The sequence below is a fragment of the Hemibagrus wyckioides genome, linkage group LG23, assembly GCF_019097595.1.
Source record: "Hemibagrus wyckioides isolate EC202008001 linkage group LG23, SWU_Hwy_1.0, whole genome shotgun sequence".
Lineage (NCBI taxonomy): Eukaryota > Metazoa > Chordata > Actinopteri > Siluriformes > Bagridae > Hemibagrus > Hemibagrus wyckioides.
Genome location: NC_080732.1, coordinates 8,528,405 through 8,553,518, shown reverse-complemented (window position 1 = coordinate 8,553,518; position 25,114 = coordinate 8,528,405). Strand labels below are relative to the sequence as shown.

General features: G+C 38.8%; 1 protein-coding gene across 2 annotated transcripts in view; it reads left to right on the top strand.

Moving 5' to 3' along the window:
- Positions 1–5,386: 5,386 nt before the first annotated feature.
- hs6st1b (heparan sulfate 6-O-sulfotransferase 1b) overlaps positions 5,387–25,114 on the top strand; it is a 74,129-nt gene continuing 54,401 nt past the window's right edge. For both annotated transcript variants that reach the window (XR_009203308.1, XM_058376527.1), the window contains exon 1: positions 5,387–6,244. Coding sequence is in view for 1 of the 2 variants with exons in the window: in XM_058376527.1 (XP_058232510.1) it covers positions 5,724–6,244 (521 nt within the window). In the remaining variant the exon portion in view is untranslated. The remainder of the gene's footprint in view (positions 6,245–25,114) is intronic.

The window sequence follows — 25,114 nt, the reverse complement described above, 5'->3', positions numbered from 1 at the left end:
CAAAGAAACCCCAAAGGAATGCCAGACAGACACAGTGACAACATGGGAAGCTCCACACAGACAGTAACCACATTGAGGGTATTACCTGGAGCTGTGAGACATCAACATACTACTAACTGCACCACCATACCACCTCTACATTTTAGGTTTTATTGTCTCAGAACCCTAGAAGTTTCACATATGGTTTGAATGCACTTTGAAACAGACGTAATGAAAAACCATCCACCTTTTCAAGAGTAAACTATTCAGAGTCAATAACAAACAGCTTAAATATACAGTGTGTACATTCCTGGACCTAATCAATCCAGCTGAATATGTTTTTTAGACAAGCTATGTAAAGCATATACTGTGATGCCACACATGCTCAGAAATATTTCCAACACATGCAAACCATCAGCACGTCACAATGCTCTCGGTTATCATTCAAACAACAGAGAACAATGATCTGTAATGCCAAATACATTGCCTTATGCTTCCTTCTCACTTGATTGATTGTTTGTCTAGTTCTCAGTGGTCGTCCTCCCAGGAGGGGTCAGACTCTAAGCCCGTTGGTCACAAAGCGGCCTAATTAAATGCAATTAAAGGGAAGTTTGGGGTACTGTGTCCTTGCACTTTATGGTGAGTTGAGCCGCCTCCATGCTTCGCTGCTCTCAGGCCCTAAAGGAAAATAGCTAAGGTTAATGTCAGAAAAGCTTTTGTGTTGTGCTAACCAAGGCCAGATTTCATGTGATCTGCATCAAGTATACTTCATTATCTAGGAGTCTTTGTGTTGATTTTGTGTCACTCAATTTTATAGTGCAGTCAGTATCGTTATGGAGTTTCTTATTTTTTAATATGATACATAACAAGCAAAACATGAATATTTACATGGACTGGTCAATGGCTGGATGTGACATTAGATACAGGGGCTAAAATTGGATGTCTATCACTAGATAAATCACTAGATCGCTAGATAAATTAAACAATTAGGTTTGAGTAGGGTCTCGTAGATGGAAGAATAAGAATGAAATGGGGTAAACTATTGCATACACCTAAAGGCAGATAGCCAAAAAAGCTATATACTTCTTTTTTTTTAAGCTTCAAGTGCTTCAAGTCTGCATTGCCTTACATTCTGTCAATTTCCCTTTTGTGTACATTGAGCTATGATTGGGGAAACATGGTGCCTTAGTGGTTAGCATTTTAGCCTTACACGTCTAGGGTTTGTGGTTCAAATCCCATTACCACCATGTGTGCACAGACTTGCATATTCTCCAGATTCTGTGGATTCCTACCCCAATCCAAAGACACACATTGTGGGAAGATTGGCATCTCTAAATTGTGAATGTGTTTATGTCCTGTAATAAGTTGGCGGAGCGGTCATTCATAGTGTCGGCCTTGTGAACGAGTCCCCAGGAATAGCCTTCAGGTTTATCCCTGTGTAGGATAAGTGGTATGGAAAATGGATAGATGTACTATAATTGGTCAATGTGTGCTCAGTCTATTGACGGGGAATTTGGGGAAAAATGGATGATACAGAAAATAATCCATCTTGCACCTTCTCAATCATGACTGCAGATGATTTGTTACAGATATGTCAGCAAAACAGGCTGAAGAAATCAACCATCTTAGCAGTGTTGCAGGCTGTGCAATCACCTGACACGTCTTGTCAGTGAGAGGCTGCATTAATCTGCAGTCAGGGCTCAGAGGAAATCAACCCCAGTTTCTCTTCTTCATTCCATTCTGTGTACTTTTCTTACATTACAATTGAAGGGAGCTGTTGATTATTTCCACAAAAATCCAAAATCGTTGACTTTAAGTTGTTGTGATGAAAGCAGATTGATGCAAATTGATGCAAAACTGAAACTTGTGTTGATGTCTTTTTATATTTGAAAAACAAAAGGCCTTATCCCTGCTAGCACATTTAAACCAGCTGCCTTTGTACATAGAAAAAGCCTTGGGGAAGAGCCAGTCTTTTTTTTTTTTTTTGGATAACAATACTGCATACTTTCAGCATACATGCTTTTTTTGGCCAGTTACTTAAAACTAAGCTGACATTAGAGATGAATTTTAAAAATGACTGAAGTAAAGGAAATTGAAACTATTACTCTGTCTTGACATTGAGAAGAGGTTACTCACAAACTTATTTAAAATAAAACTTAAGAAATGCAATTTTCACTTCCTGGACACCCGGATTTGAGGATATTGGATAATCTGTATCTCAGCTTAAGCCATGGCAGTTCAATTAACAGTTATTTCCTCTCTGAAGATTAAACCTGAGTGTGGCGTAGACAGTCGATATTAGTTGCTGTTGTTTGGTTGTTCCTATTTTTAATCATTTCACACTGACACTTTGGTAGACAAGTGTGGACATACTTTGTCTCTTATACTCTAATTCCTTCACCATACAGTGGCAGAATAGAGCTTTTCATCATGAACTCTTTTACGAGAGGCGAAAAAATACAATTTGCTCCTGTTTTGGTTGTATTCATGTTTAGCATTGAATGTCTTTGTCATGTGACACTCCACAGTGGTGCTTAATGACTCATATGAAAGTAGACACTCAGTTTTCACACAAATGTTTATATCTTCAAAGTAGATGGTGATTTCCCATTTCTGCTCTGTATGATGTCCCAAGAGCTTGTTTATAAGTAACTAAAGTTCGAAGGTGTTATCTTCAACCACAGAAATACTGGGTAAGGTTATCCCAACAAACATAACATCATCTCACACTGAAAGCCAACAGTGTCCTGACTAAATTTTTATCAGACTGTTGGCAATTAAATTATTTATTTGTTTATACTGAAAATCGAAAATGTCTGATACGTCGCTTTCCATTCCACTGTCGCGATGGAACGCTATTGTACTGTTAAAAAGGGTTAACCATATAATGCATTAAGCACAGATATATTATGAAATGTCGGTTGAATCTAAACTGAACATTTCCATATTCGTACATTTGGTTGAAGGTTGAAGCTTATGGTGTGTTTCCAGGAGAGGAATAATCACTGTGTGACCGGAAAGGGGTCAAGTGCAATCCTCCCACTGTTGGCTTACACTTACATATACAAATAGAGTTTGAACAGGAATAGGTTGCAACACCAGCACTCAAATGACAGAAAGGGTTCAAAAGTAAAGCACATTTTAATGTAACAGCTCTCAATCACAGATATGATTTATCAGAAGTGAACTGCATGTATCTCGATTACGGTGCTTCACATGTCATTTACACTTTTTCTTTTTTTACATTGATATTGTACATAAATATTTAGCTTTTGAATTTTACCTCTAGTTTATATTTATACACCACAGATCAATAACATTTTGTTTAGAAAGATTATATTAAAGTTTATATTAAAGTTATTTTAAGAAACATGTAGTGATTGTGAAGTTGTTGGAAAGGTTTCATTACAATTGCAATTCACTTTACTGGCACTAGAGGGCTCTAAAATTTACAAACTGCTACTTTAACCTTTTAAACACCTATTAATTTTCCTGTTGTTCATCTTTAAGCATATTATATACACTCACTATCCACTTTATTAGGATCAGCAATACACAATCAAAACACAGCAGCTGTGCAATACATAAAATTATACAGATACAGGTCAAGAGCTTCAAGTAACCTTCAGATAAACCACCACTATGGTGAAAAATTGTCATCTCAGTAACTTTCAATGTGGCATCATTATTTTTGTTAAAGATATTATTAGTGATCTCCTGGGACTTTCACACACAAGTCAAAAGCACCCTTTAAAACTGTGATAAGCAGAAAGGTAATTTAGAAAACACAATACACCAATCCTTCACATGGATTTTAGGTGTTTTTTCCACTTGCTGCCATCTGAATACGGGTCATTTTACATCATTGTCTCTTATGGAAACTAATGATGTCATCAGCTAAAACACACATACACTTGTTAGTTTACTTCCCGAATAAATGCAGAACCGAGTAGTCTTGTACAGGTAGTCACAGGTTCAATTCCTCAATGCTTCCCGGGTCCGGAGGACAGTTTTACATTACCGATCCTGTTTCAGACTGAGTGAAAACCCACTCAGTTTTATATGATCTCTCTGCATCTGTATGAGTTTCCTCTGGGATCTTTGGTTTCCTCCCACATCCCAAAAAAATTCAGGCTATGCTTTGGCCCCTTTTTTATAACCCCCCAGGTGACAAGTGGAAAGTTTATGAGCAGAAAATACGACGTCATTTCCATTAAGGGAACAGGGTGAGCATCAGTGCTCAATGTTGTTTTGCAGTGCATTGTGGGATTTTCTAGAGCGAGAATGTTCCAGTGCACTGGAAGTATTTTGGTCTGAGACAGCCCAGAAAATGTCCGACTCACTGATCAGTGTCCTGACCACAGGACTAGGGAGCTGATTGAGTCGTACCCTATGTTTTGGACACCGTGCAGCTGGTGAAATGTAGTGGTAGAGTTTTTGATAAAAGCATTTATTCTGAGAAGTGATTGTGGTGTTTCGGTATTTGTAATGTTTACATGTGTGAAAAGAGATTATAAAATGTAAATTATGGTACAGAGTGCTTAACATCAATTGTAAAAGTGTGAAGTCATGTACCTTGTGCCTCCGTCAGTCTTTCGCAGCATAACAGGCTCTGCTGCCAGAGCCCTCCCTGTCTGTTGTGTGTTTAATATCACGCTTCTGTATAGGTGTTACCCAATGCCACGCCATTTTGTCTGTCATCTATGCTTGTTATCTGTTTCTTCCTTATTGATCATGAACATTTTTGCATGCAAAACATACACTTGAAATCTATGAAATGTTTGTAGTTTTATTGAACATCCATGAGCTTTACGCTCCTCTAAATGTTTTAGTCTTATATTAGTAAAAATATTTATATATACTATTTATATAAATATTTATGTATACTTTTTTTTGGTGATTGATTCCCATATCACTTTTTTTTCAGGAGATTTATAGTATGCAGGTTTATTTTTTTTATGATTTTATTTTATTTTGTTTTATTTTTCATGTTCATCCTGTCCTGTTCATCTGTTTTTCATGTATGATTTCTTATTTCGGTGTATATATTTGTATACGCGTGCTTATCGTACTGTTGAAGCTTTTGTAGTAAAAAGGAATTATCCTTCATTTTACTCTTATTACTATTCTTACAGTTGGTCTATTACAGTCTTGACTATCATTTTCTTTCTTTCTTTCTTTCTTTCTTTCTTTCTTTCTTTCTTTCTTTCTTAAGCGTACTTAGGTTAAAGTATATAATGTATAGTTAAAGGTATATAATGTATAGTATTATAATCTCGGAGGTAAATTTGTTTCTAAATACATTGTCGGCGTGTGACAGCAACCAGAGTATTAAAAATGCGAGGCTTGCTTTTACTCTCCGTGAACCGTGTTTCGTTTGTGTGTGTGTGTGTGTGTGTGTGTGTGTAAGTAAGTAAGTAAGTGGGTGTCGCTGTGCGCTCGCTCGGCGCTACACAATGATCACACACAAGACAAGGAAGCCGTAGGAGACAGCAGCGGTTCAGCGGAAGCACAGAAATCTCAGAAAGTCCCTTTTGCGCTCGCTTCGGTTCAGAGGCTCGGGGTTTCCGGTTGGACTAGGCTCGTGCCAGACAAGCTCTCGGTGGATAATAATGTGTCAGTGTTTAAGCTGTGTCCGAGCGCCGCGGTCTGTTGAGCCGCTCCGGTCCCGTTGATCTATGGAGGGCGCGAGTACCGAGCCAAATCCGCTCCCCGAGACCCCGCTGTGTGAGACATGGTGACAGATGAACATCGCGGGAAGGACCATGGCTGAGCGGGCCAGCAAATTCGTGCTGATTGTCGTTGGCTCCGTGTTCTTCATGCTCATTCTGTACCAGTACGTAGCACCCGGTGCGATCAACTTCGGCTCGCCGGCGCATGGCTACCTCGCCGAGGAGGACATGACCATCTTCCCCACGCCGGATCCGCACTATGTGAAAAAGTACTACTTCCCGGTGAGGGACTTGGAGCGCAGTGTGGACTTCGAGATCAAGGGCGAGGACGTGATCGTGTTCCTGCACATCCAGAAGACAGGCGGCACTACATTCGGGCGGCACCTGGTACAAAACGTGCGACTGGAGGTGCCGTGCGACTGCAGGCCGGGCCAGAAGAAGTGCACTTGCTACCGGCCGAACCGCAAGGAGACGTGGCTCTTCTCGCGCTTTTCTACCGGCTGGAGCTGCGGCTTACACGCGGACTGGACCGAACTGACCAACTGCGTGCCCGGAGTCCTCAACAGAAAGGAGAGCAAGACAAAGAAACTGAGGTGAGCTTCTGTGTTTAGTGCATTAAAATCCCCCTGTGGTTTTATTTGACATTCTGTCTGACTTCATAAGCACACTGGTTTAGTTTTGGAAGTCTCACAGAGAATAACACTCAGAATTGAGCACGGATGCGTCTGGCTTGTTTACTGGTTTGGTTCATGTCACTGGTACGGTTTAAAGTGCTGGAGGGAAAGATGGGATGGTGCTGGAGGAAAAGTGCTCATACAGTTAAGGAGAAATGTGTGTTAAGGTTCTTATTTTACACACATACCTGTTGTTTCTCCATGTATTATACACCACACTAAATAGTACTAAACTGCTCCTTTCCTATACTGGATATATGTGTACATTAAGAAAAAGACCTCTTCAATATATAAAGTACACCCTATTTATTTTTTCTAAAGTAAAGAATTTAAATGTATACTATATACAAATTTCTATCTAAAAGATCACTGCTAAAGGTACAGAAAGTGTATGGTTGAGGGTACCACCCCAGCGACAAGGGAAGTACAGTTCAGTAGCCTTTTTTCCCCTAAGAGTGCCGTGTTCCTCGGTGTGTCTGCGAATGGTTAAGATTTTATCTTGCTAGATTACATTTGAAATTTGAAATTTCTGTAAAAGAGGCAGCCTTCTTATGCCAGACAAAGTCCTTTGTAAGGGCAACAAAGCAAAGAACCCGTCTGCTAGATGTAACCTTTTTTTTTTTTTTTTAAAGAAATTGCACCAGTGATTTGTGTAACTTGGCTTCCAGCTACTCATGGTTGTTACTTTAATGTTTTAATCTGTCATCTTCTGAGTCATTTTTCATTGTTATTTATCCAGAATGAATGCATCAATGCAGAAAAGAGAGAGAGAGAGAGAGAGAGAGAGAGATTACATCGAGACAGTGTAATGTGTGTCTGGAATATGACAAAGCTCTGTGGCTGGAAGTTCGCAGGAGGTTTGATGGCATCATATGAATCCTGAGCAAACAACAGGAAGATGAGGTTCAAATTCCAGGAGGCACTCACTGTTTCGTGGAAATAATGAAATGAAAATTTAAAAATCTTGTTTGTAAACACGCTTAGCCAGTTTATAATAAACAAAAAAAATACAGGGAACAGAAGTGTGTACCACGGTTCCTATTTTACACACATACTTCTTGCTGTTCATTTGTTGTCCACTATCAGGGTCCCTCAAGGCATCTTTGGGAGGAGAACGCTTCTTTTTCTGAACATTTCTAAAAGGGCAACCATCTTTTATAGCCCTGAATATGGAACATTTATAAAGTTTCTCCAGAGAAACTAACTGAGGATATCAACAATACTTTTTTTTTTTAAGGATGTTATCACAGTTTTGTAGAACTTCCTCTTCCACAAAATGCTGATACAGAAAAACAGCTTTTTAGAAATTATGTGGTTACTTAATGACATCCTGTTGTGAGTAATTTCTGTGAAATGTCTGGATTATTCCAAAAATAAAGAGATTTCCTGTCATGAGCCTCCGGAATATGGCAACATTCCAGGGTTACAATTTCACAAGAGGTACAGTGGCATAATATACCTCCTGGGAAAAAAAACAGGAAGATGATGTTAAAATTCCAGACACTCCTCAGCTTGGTTTGCAGGTGGGGGAAAAAAAAGTGTTGATGATCACTTTATTGCGGAAGAAATGAGCCAAACTGTGTATATGTCAACAGAAGAAAGTTATTCATTGCTCATTAACACCTCTGAGTGTTTGTTCTTGCATATGATGCACGTCATGTTTCAAACAGCTGGAGTGATTGGTTAGGGAAATGAGGCGAAAACATGCATTCCTCGGCTTAAATTGTCTTCGTTGGGATTTTTGGGGGAGAAAAAAGAAGAAAGGGAGAGAGGGCACTTTGAGTGCTGAAGACAAAGCTGACACAATGTGGGCATTTCATGGATGGTTATGTTCAATCACAAGGATGAACAGGGTCAAAAACCAGATCAGGTGGTCTAGGATTGTACACCGTTGGTTGAATTCATCCGTTGTAAAGCACAAACATAATCTGGGCTACATCACAAATTTGAGGTCAGAAGTGCACCTATCATAACCCCGGAGTCCAGATACATTTTGTGTATTTTGTAGCTACCGGTTTGTGTGTGTGCGGCCTAGAACCTGACATTTCCCAGGGTTTGTTATGAAGGGGAAAAAATGCAGTTTTTTTTTTTTTTTTTTTTTTTTAATATAGCGCAAACAGCAGCAAGTTTATTTCTTTTTCAGAATTTTCCAGTTAAAGATCACATTTTTTAATAAAAGGGCTTTTGTGGTTGGCTTATTAATGGTCCTTCGGTTCCTGGTGTGAGTGAGTGTTGGATTAATCTCCTGCTCTTTAATGGGTTTTATGGGAGCTGCAGAAGCTCATTATGATCATCATGGTGTGTGCAGTAAGGATTACAGGCATGTCCCGGGGGTAATGTTGCAGTAATATACATTACATTACATTATATATACACACACACACACACACACCCCCATAGAGTGTGGCTTAAGAAGATTGAGGGCTGTTGTTGAAGATTAGCATCACACAATAAGGTGGACCACAGCGGCAGATAAATGGCATTGGCTTTGGCGGCTCTGAATTTCGAGTTATTAAGCTGCAGTGTGGAGTCGTATACCATCTAGATGTTCTCGTATGAGAGGAAAAACTGATTGAGCTCATTCAAAAAGCATGTCTCCAAAATTTGATGTGATTTATCAATTTCTCCAGATTTAATTTAATAACCCTGGCTGCAATTTTACATCATCTTCAAGTAAATGTCACTGTTGGAACACAATTTATCACAATTTACACTATGCATCTGTTGTTTTTTTCTCTTTCTTTTGTTAGATGTAAAACAAGCATTCACAAGACCGTGGACTGTATCTGAGAAAGTGCAGCTTTCTTTCAAATGTTCTCATTCTTTTAAATGATCAACCATGTAACCAGGGAAGAACCTTGGCATCTTCTCCTCACAATGATCCAATTGTGGTTCTTAAGGTCCCTAACCGCATGAATCCTAACATTAGGCCTCCCCTCTGAGTGTTTGCTGTGATTTTACTAGGTGAGTCACTTATTATCACTTCGAAGCAGCTTTTATTGCCCCCATTAAATACACAGCCGTTGAGTTCTCTAACACTAACCCATAGCCAATGGCAGCAGGTTTTGGGCAACATCTGTGTGCTAAGCTAAACAGCTGCTTGACTAAATAATTACACAGCAAATAGCATGATTCTTCTCCTACTTTATTGCCTTATGTGTGTTCTGGGTGGGTAAAATGCAACAAGGCTTTTCCCATGTATCTGGTTTCTGAAAGAGATGTGGTTGGTTGTCGGACATCTGGGTTTTTCCGCAGTGGAACTGATTTAGACATTGGAGCGCTTGAGCTGATTTGACCTTTGAATGCCTTCAGGAAAATGTCTAAAAGGAAGTCCTCATTACTCAGAATGAAGACAGATAGCTTAATGAAGATCTTGAAAAAGTCCAAAATGTACCGTCAGCATGGGCGAATTGTTGGTTTGCATCCAAATCCAATTTCTACTTCAGTCTATTAGCCATAATACTCACCTGCACCTCTCTAACTTTATCTTTCTCTGAGAAGGCGAGTCTACGTGTAGTACTTAAGTATCTCCCTTGCAAGCTGAACCCACACTAGCAACTCTGTTTTGAGAAGCCCGTGTTTATAAAGTATCTCAGATGAGAAATATTGATTTTAGGATCATCTTCCCACTTGATATGTTGGAAAGGTTGGAAACAAAACATACAGCAACAACAGAAAAAGGAGTTAGTTTTGTATTTACGCTACCCTTGCTGTCATATGATATTGTAAGTTCCCTGAACAAAAATGAGTCATGGCACATTATAATATGGTGTCAATTTTAATTTTTTCACCAATGTAGATGACTTTATTTAGGAATTTGAACTGGTAAAAGCAGCACTGACCGAGGCATTGGTGTGGAATATCAGAGGAGTCAGAAGATTGGGAGTGTTAATGAATTTTGGTATCAAATCAAAAGGATACCCAGGCCAGTACCACCACGTTTGCCATTGTGTCTCAAAACACTTGTAAACAAAATGTATAATCTATTTCTATACAAAATGTATGGGATTATCGGGGGAAAAATAGGTGAAACACCAAAACAGGTATTCACGAATTGAGCTGAAACAGACAGATACTGTCTCATGACAATGGTGGCATGCTTACTTGGCAAGATGTACAATATTTAAAACAAGGAGAATCTTAGCAGCTATAAACAGTCACTCCCTCACCAGTCTTGCTTTCTTTCACTCCCTCACCATCCTCATTTTTACGAAGAAACCAGAAAACCCTCTGTCTCGAAGACTCTCCTATTGGAAAACGTAAAACAACAGCTTGAATGTTACAAATCGATGTGATGACTCCTTCTAACATGATAGATAAACGTCTGATTACAGAACGATTCACCATATCAAAAATGTTGAGCATCTACAATGCAAGTCTAATACAAGTTGTTACTACAGAAATAACCATTTATTAAAATAAGCACAGTCACCTGAGCTACTTCCAGAGTTTATATATGGAATAATACACAAGGGATTGTGCTGTAATATGAAAAATAATGCACACTGGGTTGGTGCGATATAACCAGACTCGCTATGGATTATTTACTTATGGGCTATTCTACTTAAATCATTGCAGTTTACACAATTACAATTTTTTAATTTGTTAATAAAGCAGTATTATACAAGCAAGAGTGTGGTTTTATACAACAGTTCAATAAACAAGAAATGAATATCATGACTTTTCGGACACATTATGGCGGTTTGTTTTTGCTCTGTTACTGGGAATAAATTCTGATGAGGCTACACTCGCCTTATAGCCTGTTGGTTAGCTTGTTAGCTACCTCATATTGATTTGGACATTCACATTAAAGGTGATTCTGGAGAAATTCACTTCATCTTTTTCATCTTTATCTGATAAGCTTTCCTATTTGAAGTCAAACATAATATTCATGAAAAATGTATTGTGCGCTGATGATGTCGCTAACACTACAGTAGTGTGTTAGGAAGTCTAATTTTATTTTGTGAACACAAATAAGCGGAATGATACATAGAGTGAAAGTTTCCAGTGCGCTTATACTAAATATTAGCGCTCTTGGAATACTGCTCAACCAGTAAAATTATCATCATTGGACAATCATACTGGACTGGAGTTAACTCTTCTGTAACGAACGATACATCACATGTTTTCATAGTTTATGGTTACGTTTAAAGTTATGGAGTTTTCACAGGACGAGTTAGTTCCTGTTACTGCTTGCTTTAAAGAAAAGCACTTGTTCCTTCACCTTTTCCTTTTTGTCTCAGTTAAAGTTAATGAGACACATAAATGCAGCTTGGCATGTAACTGAGTAACTGGAAAGTACTCTGGAGAGTCCTCTGTCCTAAGGACTTTCCCATTTTGCAAGACTTAAAACTGACAGTTACAAAGCACTGACACTTTCCAAAGGCTTCTTTCGTAAATGATAGTATATTAGATACTACTTATGGAAATTGTCACTATATTAAGGATTAGATGTTTTTCTAATGTTTATTTTGAGTCTTGGATTAATGTGGGACACATTCATATAAACTGATCATTAATGTTACTTCTGGATCTAATATCATTTCAGTTTTATTTGTATAGTGCTTTTAACAATGGACATGGTCTCAAAGCAGCTTTACAGAAGTATAGAAACATAGAAAAATTTAAAGTTAAGTTACTATTTATTTGTAAAATTGATCCCTGATGAACAAGCCTGAGGCGACGGTGGCAAGGAAAAACTCCCTGAGATGTTATGAGGAATAAACCTTAAGAGGATCCAGGCTCAGAAGGGAACCTCATCCTAATTTGTGTGACACTGGACAGTAAATAACGTAAATGTAGATAATGTCCTTTCTACAACACCAACCACAAGCTCTTGAGGAACTATTAGGTCAGTGTTCATTATAGACTAATTCCATCCTCCCGAAAGCTGACTGAGGCAACAGCAATTCAAAGATCATATTAATATTAATCAATACTACCTAGTTTGGGAATTCAGCTCTTGCCTAAACAAAGTTAATCTACGATTTCTGACAAATCCCAATCAAGAATTCGACAGTAATGTGGTACAAGTACTGTCTAAAGTTCAATCAAGCATGAAGGGCACTGGAACTTTCAGTTCACCTTCAGTGGAGATGAGGCTGGCAAATGGGGCATGTGCTTTATTAAAACAGGGCAGTATACAAGCTTGGAGGCTGATTATGAAAGGAAGGTTAGGAGAGCACTGGGATCAGGGGTTATAGATAGCCTCTCGATGGGTTTGAATGCTCTTTGGCCCGCTGGTGTAATTCTGGAGAAAGGTGCGTCCTGGTGTTAATAATAGCAGAGCTGGCTCCAGGATGTGATTTAGTATGAAGCCTGAGGACAGGCCAGCCTGAGCTGGCACAGAGCTTGCTAAGCCCTTAACTGCCTGTCTACTGAGACAAATGAGGAGCAAGTTCTCTTTAGCTATACCTCACTTTTACTTCCTCTCTCTCTCTCTTTCTCTCTCTATTCCCATCACCTCAGTACCACCAAGGACCATTACATGAACACTCGCCTCGTGCAGCTTTAAAAATCATTCAAATGGTTTATTGGAGTGAAGTCACTGGTACTGCTGTATTTTCAGCATTTACTCTTTTTACATTTTGTACTCATCACAGACTGGAACTGGGAAGGGGGAGGAGTGAAGGGGGGTGATTTTATCATTTTGAGAAACATTTTGCTGTGGATCAGGATATGTAAGATTTTTAATGTACTACAGCACACTTAATTCATTTAGACTGCTATGGTCATTGTATGACAGTAATTGGGCAATTTTCACCGTACTCCTGCTGATCCTATCTGGCAACCGAGCGTGAACTGGAACTGTACAAGTGCCTTATTTGGATTACAGCATTACTTTGTACCAGAAAAAAAAGAGTCATATATTAGGAATAAGACTCTGAGCATTGACCTAATTTGTGAAAATTGACAATTTTCTTGACTTCACAGGTCTGGACAAATCATACAGTTATTAGCCCATGGGGCCGGGTAGGCTAAAAATGTGAGCTAACATAACATAGCAAAGCATTTAATGCTAGTGCTTTAATACAGACTAAGGGGAATAAACAAATAAATGATTATGTCATCTTCCAGCAAAGTTTCTAATGTAGCATTTATTTTTGTATCAATAAAAAGTCAACAAGCAAGCGTTTATCAAATATGGGTGGTGATGTTCTGTTATTACTTGAGTCTGGCTAGCATCTTTATTTTATCTTACTATGTTTAACAGAAAGGTGAATTTTATTTATTTTCCTCCTTATAAGTATACTGTGTTCCACTGCAGGCTGGGATTGATTTCTGGGCAGGGAACCAACCCAGCCAGTGATGGGTTAACACTCAGTGCCTGGATAAAATTGGGGGGGTTGCGTCAGGAAGGGCATCCGGTGTAAAACCTATGCCAAATCAAAAAATATACAGATCCACTATGGTGAGCCCAAACAGGATGCAGCTGAAGGACAACAACAGTTATCTTCTTACCTATAGCAGGAGAGCTGTATGACAGCTTTACACACTCAGTATTGTCATGTTTTATTAGTGTTTCTGGTAACATAGTGTTTCTGACGATGCCACTGATGCATGCTGATTAACCAACCTGTTAACAGCTATTCATCCACACACTGTCTTGGCTGGTGTGTGAGTGAGAAGTACCAAAGTTCCATATAAACGTTTGTTTTGTAAAAATCAGTAAGGAGTGGAATTTTTTTTTCTTCTTAAACCTATTGAGCAACTCGATCATTTAAAAAAAGAGCAATATTGCACATACAAAGTCTGCTTGTCCCAGCTACTGGGGCTACTTATTTGTCCATACCTGTGTGTTTCCTGCTTGGTGCAGTAACCACGCCACTTTTGTGTGCTCATATTACAAAACAGGTGCATATCATTCCTCTCAATTTACTCTCAGAGACCACGCTCTAAGCCAGCAGTGCTCGGATAAAGGGGTAGACTTTCAACACTGTCATGGTGTTGGGAAGAAACAGCGAAAGGTACAGTACCTGGGGAATAATAGCTGTGTGTGTATCACTCTGGTTGGCTATGGACTGCCCTTTGTGTGCTAATCCAATCAGATCAGTGGGGATTAAAACCTCTCGACACCAAAGCAGACTATGGCGTTTATGCAAATCCCTTTAGTGCTCGGTGCTGCTGCTGAACTGTACGCGTATAAGGAAGCAGGAGAAAGAGTAATGCAGTGGGAGGATGGGATCACACGGATAATATTGCTGTACCGACTGCCAGGGCTCGATGTCCTGCTTAATAAAGTACCAACAGCATCAACAACTTCTGTATAACTTCCACAACATTCGGTATACATTTCAGAATATATTTCATACACAGGATGATGCGTTTCTTCTGAATGTCAATTTCAGTAAAGCAGGTCGTATTAAACAAATTCACAGCACGAAGATGTCTTTTGGGCAAGAAAGTCACAGTGGTTTGATTTTGCATGAGGCAGCATGCACACTTTACCAAACAAACCTGCTAAACACAACATTTTCATTTTTGAGACCTCCCACTGTCTGTGATTGGTCCAGGCTGATTTCTCACCCCATGAGGAGAGTCAGTTTGATTTTCAGTTTCTTTGTTTCCTCGTTTGGTAGCAATCATTAAAGCAGCAGACCAAACTCATCTGAGGGAAAAGCTCAAATTTACTGAAATGAAAAACCAGAACACCCAACTTTTTCTTTCCTCCGTCATTTATGCATCTTTTACAGCCTTCAATGCTGTTTTTTTTGTTTATTTGGTATTCAGGTGTCCACCCCAGTACATCTCCCAAATTGATTCCTCGATCCTAATTCCTTTGGCCTATGACCTGGACATTCGATCAAAGTCTGCAATCTTTAAGGAAGGTGTTTTTAAAATCTGCTCAAAAGGAATCAAGAAATGAGGAAAAGGGAGGGCCTGGGATACACAGGAGATCCAGAATTAAAAAAAAAAAAAATCAAAACTCCCAAAACACCAATTTAGAATAAATGATGCAACAATATGAACAAAAAAAAAATTGAAATGTAAAATTCTAATCTTATTTTAATAAGCAATTGGAATTAATTTTAAAATAAATTAAAAATAAAATTCCCTTGCCTTTGTAGTCAGGTGATGAACAGTGTATTATTTAAGGCTCAAACACATCTTTTAAGTGTGTGATGTACATATACTATGCCATTAATACTTTAATCAATCAGTGACCTCAATATCCTAAAGTCACATTAATACACATTAAGTAAAGGTTTGGCAAATGCATTTTTTTATTCCTCTTGCTTTTTCTTGCATCCTTTCTCCACTTCATCAGAGGAAGATTGAAGGAGGAAAGGGAATAAGGAAGCATGGTTAATGAAATAAGAAGCACACTATGACTTGTTGAGAAAATCAGACCAATGGTCATTTAAAGGGGCAGTGGTAGCTCAAGTGGTTAAGGCTCTGGGTCATTGACTGGAAGAACGGGGTTGAAGCCCCAGCACCACTGAGCTGCCACTGTTGGGCCCTTTTTCCCCTTCACCACAGCTCTGAAATGACATGATCACAAATGACTTATATTATATAAAATATAGCCATGAGCAGACTGTATAATGCATATTAAAGCTAAGAAAATAAATCGAAACCATTCAGTGGTGCACACTGTAGGTGTTTTGGAGTGTACCTACTGCCTGCTATATCCTCTGTCCTCAAGCTTTCCTCCGTTCAGATGTTTTCTAATGAATGTTAAGTGGTAAATTTAAAAAAAAAAAATTCATTCTTGAACAAATACGGATATAAATGACAGCTTGAACTCATCATTGTCTGTAATAAGGAGCCCACAGCTGTGCATACCGACTTGAAACTTAACCCACTCTTCCTGCTCTCTGACTGGTCGTGAGAAAAACGGGTGATCAGATTGATTTCTGGAAAGGACAAATTACAGAGTGATGACTGATTAACCAGGAGACTGACTTGTGCGTGTGTGTGTGTTTGTGTGTGTGTGTACCCATGTTTTTGTATCTAGGTGGGAACTAAATGTCCCTAAATGGATAGGAAATTTCCCCTAAGTTTTACTCAGTTAAAAGAGCCAAAAGGTTTGTTTTTTGTTATTGAGGTTAAGTTTAGGATTAAGAATTTAGGAGTAGACATAGTTTTATGTGGTTTTTTTTCTTTTTCTTCATGAATAAATGTGTAGGGAATTATGTATGGGGAACGTCCTCAGTAGGATGGTAATACATGTATGTATGTGAATGTTCGCTTGTGATGGACAGGATGGTAAAAGTTTTGTGTGTATGTATGTGTGTGTGTGTGTGTGTGTGTATATATGTATGTATGTATGTATGTATGTATGTGTATATATAATATAAATAATATAAAATGTAAGAGAGAGAACGAGAGAGAGAGAGAGCAAGCATGATTGCTTGCTTTTGTCTCACACTTAAATACATAGATGCCCATCTCAAGGCAAGGGAGCAGACTAATAATAGATTAGAAGCTTATCATGGTGATCTCAGGCAATCTGTCACCTCCTCCTCCACTGATAGGAACCTGCAAGCTTGCTACACAAATTAACACCAGGATATCAGTAGCAGGCCTCTAAATAAAATGTGAGTGGAGAGAAACATGGTCAGGTACATTTTACATGTACGTGACTAGACTGCAATTAGGGCTACACTAAATGTTTTAGCTTTCAAATTTATTGGTCCAAAAAAAAAACAAAACAAAAAACAGCAGGACTGGTATTTGGCCAGAGATGAATCATGATGCCAGATATTGTGTCTCTGTTCTGACTGTTGTGCTCTGGTTATTGATGACTTGTTTAAATGCAACAACACAACACCTGAGAAATTCTCCATTATTGTGGGAAGGCAGCGTCCTAAATAATGGGCAGGACAATCCAGCTAGTAAGATCATGTGTAATATGCCAACTTCCTACCATGCCAAATTCTGTAGTGGCAATAGTATCTCCTGTGGGTCTGAAGAAGGAAAAAAAGAAGGAGGGTATGGCCAGATTTATGTATTGCGTGTAATGTTGCCCCATTACAGTGGAAAAAATACCAGAATCTGTGTACAAGTAGGGTGGAGTCAAGGACATTAATGCTTAGTAAGAGTTCTTTTTCTTTCTTTTTTTTTTAACAGGAAGTTCATGAATGCCGCAAACTGAGGTCAAGACTGTAAATAAACTTAAATCGTCACATGCCTGTGTTCTGTGTGGAACATCAACAAAGACACGTATCACATTATTGTATAGTCAAATGGCTCTGATAAACAACCGACTTGATTAACCGGCCTTCATTTTCTCCAGTATCTCTGTTAAAAAAGTTTAAGGACAAGCTCACAGGAGAACATGTTTTTTGCCTAGACAAAGAGTGCTTCGACTTGCCACAAAGCCAGGTGACGTTTGAATTTGCAGTCAGTCATAGCACTGAATTAATTTCTGTTCTTTATTCACAATTTTTACCCTAATCTCCTCAAGCATGATGTTTAGACCAAGTACAGTTTCACTGTGGAAGTGCAAAAAGGAGGCCTTTTAAATGCTGATTTATTCTTCTGCATGAACACGGATTTGCATCTTTGCTTCACGATGCAGAGAGGGGGAACATGGGTAAACATGACACGCAGAGACGCAGTGGAGATGTACAAGCATGCAGTCTTCCCGCGAGTTGACTGCACATGGAGCTAACTGTCGGGTGAATGCCGATCGGTTGGTGGAGCGATGTTTCGATTGCGGACACGGAAACGGTACGAAGAGACGCCGTGCCTTCTTCTATGGGTTCAATCAAATTCAGATTAATGCTGTTTAAAGAGAGCAATTCTGTTCCGAGTGCAAACAATAAAATGCTAAACATTAAAAGCTTCCCTCATTGCATCCAGAACTTTCCGTCTCCTAGACGAGTTGAAACTCTTTGAAACCCTGAAAGTGTAATCCATTAAAAACCTTAAAACAGCTTGAGCTAGAAACAAATGATGTTCTAACTGCTTCGTAATTACCTCAGTTCAAACATTCTGTCAGTTTCTTCGACTGGTCTCTTTAATTCCTCCTCGGTGATAAAATGTTTGCATTAAACTGTGAGTATAAATGAATCTAATCAAGTTTTCTCTTCCTTGTGTTTGTTTGCTTTACACCCGCTGACACGATCACATTATTGCATAATGGATTTATTTACAAAGAAAACAATCATGTTAATAGAAATATATTATAGAAAGACTACACAACAGCTGTAGTTCATTATAGTTTAGTTCTGCATTGTACTTTCTCTTCCTTCTAACAGACGTCCAATAGAGACACAGTGTGTGTGATGTGAAGCACAGCAACTTAATAAAAAAATCAAACCTAAAACATCCTTCAATCAGCGACTGATAGAGTTATGAATTTAAACACAAGTTTCATTGGAGTACTTTGATACAAAAGCAGCTCATAAGGCCGAATACAGACGAGTTTAAAACACTTGCTGAAATGCTTTCAGCCAGAATTCACTCTGTGTATAATTAATCACGCTAGGTTTCTTTTTTCCCCAGCACTTCTTGAATTATACCCGTATTGTCTTTTTTTTTTGGCCTTTCATTGCTATGTAATTCAGTGAGTTCAGGTCTAGTTCATGTGACAGCACCACCTCCTAGGGAACATGTTCATGTTATGTGTAAATGTGAATATTTCAGCCTGTGTGAGCGTGCATGACCCAACAAGCTGACATTCTCACAGATACCCACACGTCACAGAAATGAACTCAAAAATCAAGTGAACTGTGATATTCAGAAGACTTTTTAAAATGACCCAGGGTTAGGGTTACATTTTCTCAGATTTGGGCCAAGATATGTTGTATGACAAAAGCCCTCCGTGACCCGAACATGAGAACAGAATGTATTTACATGTGTCTTTAGTGGTGGACGTTTCAGGAAAGAATTCTGTGATTGCATTAACCCTAACCCTAACCCTTGCCAATTCAAGTAGTTTTCCTGCAAAAAAGCACAAAAATGCTTTATTTTTAACTTTGTTTTGCAAAAACATCACAAATTTTGAAAAAAAAAAAAAAAGGAAATAAAAAAACAAAAACACTGGGAAATTCTGAAGGGACTGATCAGCCCTAATGTTTCTGACAGCTCTTTGCGAATGTATAAAACAGCCAGTGAATTCTGTCTTGTCTTGTTCCATCTCTGTGGATAATTGATGCTGTATTCGACAATTACTTGCTTTTGAAACATGTCTTCCTTGAAAGTAGGTGCTTTGGATGGCAAGACTGCTCCTTGGTTAAGCCTAGAAATTTCATGCCCACCACTGACCTGCTGCTGTTTCTAAATGCAGCATTCATGCATGGTTATTGAGCAGTTGCCCTAACCAGCAGGAATTTGAATTGTCTACAATTTACTCTGCTGCCACTTAGTTGCATGTGACCTTCTTGGTGGCGGCTGAATGATTTCAACCTGCCAGTTGGCCTGGTATATAATCGAGGGGGCCAGAAACAGCCAGATATAAGCTGAGAGGAGAGGAGAAGATCTGAACAAAGACAGGAAGGAAAGCAAGAGGGGGAAAAAATCCTTCCCTAAACGCCCAAACTGAGTTGAAGGTTAGGACATCTGACAGGCGTGCTGTATTCTAGATGTCTCAATTCTTCCAGAGATGGATACAAGACCCGAGTGGGAGTCGGCAGACAAAAGATTGATGTGCATTCCATTGGTGAAATTATTATCCATGTATGGTACTATTTATATCACCACTGCTGCTGTTGTGCACAAAGAAGTACATATGTCGAGCTTGCCAGAGGCCAGTTTACACTCCAGCGAGTGCAGTTTATTAATGCCTATCATGAGAGTGTGCAGAGTTCTGTAGAGTTCCACTGAGGGACAGTGTGGCTAGAGCTGCTTGAGGGATGTTGCTAAATTCAGTAATCTCATTATGCTAGTCTTTAACCTGAGATTTGTAGATCAGTAAGGCAAGAACAAATGTTTAAGGGTTAATGTAATTGCAGTCCAGGCTAAACCAGGGACAGGGCGGTGGCCGTTTCAGCCAGACGTTATTTCCTTATCAGTGCAAATTAAATTCCAGCATCTGTGCATGAACTGTCCATGCATTCTGATATCTGTGATTGATTACCTGCTTAAATTTTGATTTTTTTTCCTTTACATCCTTCTCACTTAAGCTCTGTTCGGGTTGGAATCATTTTGGACCAGGAAGGTGGAGCCATCAATTCATTACCTGAGTGTCCTGTGATTTAAATCCTGTCTGTATGCATGATGTCAAACTCCATACTTTACCTTCTATGGAATGACCAAAAGGAATAACTTCAGCTAATGTATACTCATATAAATGAAAAATTTTGGGAAATATTCTGTTATATGATATTATAAAGGGGCTTTGTCTTCAGCATGAAGACACTGCAAGAAATCTGCAAGAGTTTAAAAAGCAGAACAGTTTAGGTGATATTTAAATTACCTTGTCAGTGAAGGGACACTTCCCAGGGGTTTCATACCACACTACATTGAGTTGAGTACCTATACACATGTCATATTGAGGTCATTAATACAAAAAACACATGATACATTGCAAAACACAGGAAATAAATAACTTTAATTCTCTCTAGACCTCTTAACCTTCTTATTGCTCCCCAATAAATTCATCTCTCCCATATTTTTCTTATTTCTAGCTTCTAAACCAAATAGTGTAGAAACGCCGACTTGACCTGATCCATTACAAAGTCAGCCTTTACATTTGTTTTCATAGGAAAGTGGGATATGACATCGAATGGTCTGATCTCCAGTTGAAGGCTTGTGTACTGTGTGATGCTGGTGTGCCATCACTTTTCCCACCGCAGTAGATCAGTCGTATAGTGTGAGCAGTTCAGAGGTCTGGAAAGATACTACTTATGCCCCATCACTTTTCATTAGACTTAAGAATCAAATGCGACTGTAAAAATTCTGAATCATGCAAATAGTTATCCGCTGTCACCCTCCTCAAAGTCATCAGACATGCAAGGCCTGAAATATGACAAGCTCCAGTATGTTAACTCTAGTCTAGACTGAAACTTCCCTCTGCTTGCTGCATTATTCAAATGCTTTTTTTTTTTCAATAACTTTAAACAGTAGACCATGGTGCACGGCTAGTGGCCTCTAGAGCTGTGATTTGCTGTAATGTGTTTCTTCATGAAACTTTTTAAATAGAACACCATATGCTACAATTACCTTTTCTACCCAGCTTCTAAAGAGATTGAAGTTTTAGTTTAATGAAGCAGACTATACCAAGGGTGTAAAGACGGAGATGCATTAAACCAGGTCATTTCATAGCAGGGCAGAACTGAATTGAAGCTTTAAGGAGATTTTTTTCTTTGTCCTGTTTCATAAGGTGAACATGAGGTTGGAATAACGGTATAAACTTCACAGGTGGGATTTTTAAAAGTCATGTCTCTATTACAGCAAAGTATATCGATTGTTATGACAAACTGGTTACCCTTAAGAGCAGTAAAATATAGCATAAAGAGAAAACAGTCTCAGAAAACATGCAAAGAAGCTAAGTTAGTAATTGAATGAAATGGGGAAAAAAATGCTTAAACTAAATAAATGCAGCAGATTAAGTATGAAAGTTCACATTCTTTTCTATTCCGCTGCTTAGCATTCCTGAGTCTCCCTAATAAACAGTGAAGAAACATGATCTCTGTAAAGCAAGAATGATATTAATGGACTTTTATGCTCTAAACAACACTAGACAGAGCTTTTACTCAGAAAATTCACATTGGTTTGAAATGTCTCAACATGGAAATTCCTGGAGTTCTTATTGAGTATTAAACTAAAGGACAGTTGAAATATTATAATATTCTATTGTTGTAATTCTATAAGACCTACTAAAATATCTTGCTTTCCCTGCCTTGATCATGCCATAATAATAGCCATTGATGCTGGCATGATATTAAAGTTAAGGTAGACATTCTTAGAAAGCTTACTTCAGTTTATTTTTAATACCATATGCAATGTTCAATGTCACATTAATAAAAAATTCAATAGTAAACTAGTGGAGACTTTGTTCTAGAGTGAGGAGGTGAAAGAACTGGACAGACTGAAGGACTAAAGTGCTGCTGCATTGATCTTTTTAGATAAATATAAAGCAAGGGTTAAATCCCACTAACACAGCAGTCAGGGATAATGTAGGAAACCATTAAACAAATTGAAAATGGAGCAACATGTTGATAAAGGTTAACCTAAAAAAGTCATTAGAAATTAAATCTTTGATGCTATTAAAGGTCACTTGTGAAATATAGCTACATTCACGCATACAGTGATTTTATCGCTAGTCACTGTACTCAGAATTTGGCAATAATACTGGTTGCCATAGTAATACCGTTTATCAGTGGGAGGCAGAACTAGCATTCCAAATGACAAAGGAGGGGAGATCTTTATGTATAAAATTCACAACTGTATATTTGCATTATATCATAGGAGATAAAGAAAACGCAGTGTGTGCTCTTTGCCATAAATTGTGTGCACTTTACTGTCATTAATCCCTTTGGTAGTCGACACACCCACGTCTAGTCGCCGACGGTTACTGTCACTCATTTCACGAGAAGTTGCCTGCTCTCATTGTAATTGAATGATCTCCGGGGTGCTTTGTCTCTACGAGATGTCTGTGATCGCAGCTTAATATACATGTCATTCAGGTTGGATTTGTCGGTTAAGACAATGCAGATGGTTGAAAGTTCATCAAAATGTGTTTGAATAGCTATCAACAGTTCTGCTTGTGGTAATGAGTTACCTGTCACACTTCTGCAATCCAATTAATTCCCTGTTGCTGGTTAGAATTGCTGCGTAATTGGTGGAAGATCAGGTTAGTGGCTCAAGGCGTAAATGGGTCAGGGTGGAGTGGGGGGAAAAAAAGAGAGGATCGCTGTGTATATCACTGTTCAGTAACTCAAGCCTGAGTCACAGTTGGGATGGGATGGGGTGGGATGGGGTAGGATGGGGTGGATGGGCTGTGAACCGTGCCAACCAGTCGACAAGCGTGATAATCGAATTGTGGAAAATGCAAATGTGGGACGGTTACTCTGCCTGCCAAGGGATGTATTCGGGCCATTTCACAGTGGGGCTCAGTAGGGATGTCGATTAATTAAACATATATTTCTATATCTTTTCAGTCCACAACTCATACAAGGAAGTGAAGTATGAAAAGAATAGATTTGCGAAGATGATTTCCTCCTATGGGTTCTTTTTAGTTATTTTTAGTCTGTTTAATATACGTCTTCATTTTCATTGTATTTTTTAAGCCATTCTATTGTAATATTTAGTACACTAAACCAAGCAGATAAAGCAGAAATGCATGTATGTTTTGTATGATAATACAGGGAGGATGGGCTTTAAGTAACAGACGAAAAGCAAACACTACCTCCTGCTGATTTGGTTCGTCCCCCACTGAATGCGAATCCGCTTAGGCTGACAGGAAGCTAAACGGAGCACCCCAAGCACAGGGGTGTGAAATATGTCCCTCAAAGAAGAAAACCCTGCCGGTTAGCTCTGCCTTTCTAATTACGAGAGAGTATAGGGAGTGGTTTGAGTGGCATGATATTCAATATCATGATATTCAATTGATTTCTTTTCCAGGCTGTGGATCTCGTTTACTCATCATTTCTCACGGAAGGATCTGAAACCACAAAGAAATGGCAGTTAATGCTCCCATAGTAGTCCCAAGTTTTCGGGAAAATAAATAAAAAAAAAATGCTGAGAATGATTTACCATCTAGTTAAAACTGTTCTAGATATCAGATGTTCAAATGACCTGAGATATCAAATGTCACTCTTGTGTGCGCTGCATTTTTTTTTAAAAATCTGCCCTAAAACTCTGCAGTGAGAGTCACTGATCTTCATCCTTCCATCTTCTGAACTATTGCATGATGCAGACTACTTCATTCCCTTGTCAGTTTTTTCCTCATTCAGCAGCCGGTGTGTGTGTGTCGATTAGAGCCTATGATACAAAGGATCAAGAATCAGCCTGCTGGGAAACACCCCCGCATATGATTCACCTAGTTTCTCTTAATCAAAGGTCATCTCTTACTCAGGAATCAAACCGGGTCCTGGCCTCCTCGTATTTCTGTTAATCTCTCTTCTTTTTCCCCTTTGTCATCAATTTTTTTAACACACTTTCTCTCTCTTTTTCTCTTGTCTCTGTTTGCTGGTGTCAGATGTAATCTTTCAATCTGTTGAGGCCCGAATAGAATATATGAGCTCTCATAGTAGGTTGTGAAGCATAACTCCATAATTGAGTGTCATGTTCAAGCTCTCTGTCATTTGGGATTGATGCCGGAGTGTCGGGTTGAATGCCAATGGGGCACTGAAACCAATTATTCAGTAGGGACAGCAGCAAAATGTGAGAGCGATTGTCCCGTACTGGACTGTATGATCCGAGTGAATTTTTCATTAGTAGAATTTGTGTGTGTGTGTGTGCATGCACATATGCATATATTTATGTGAGTATGTGTGAGTATGGAGACTTTTGGTAGACTCGTGGGTGTTTTAAGGGTCAGTGCCAATACCAATATTAATATTTTGAGGTAAAAAATTATGAACATTGAACTTTTTTATTCTGAAAAGCATTTCCATATAATGCAACAAACTACCAAATTTCTAATATTCATGCCATATTGGGTGGGGTGGTAGCTACTGCTTGAAAAGTTGTGAGCTCAAATCCCAGGATCACCAAGTTGCCCCTGCTGGGCCCCTGAGCAAGGCCCTTGACTCTGAATATCATTTGGATTACCAAAATGCCATTACCATTGCCATAAAATGCAATTACTCATTACATCAAACCTCCTGCATTTCAAACAATTTTGATTTCTGAACAGGAATTCGAGAAGCAGGAACTTGAACCCCAGCTCACAAA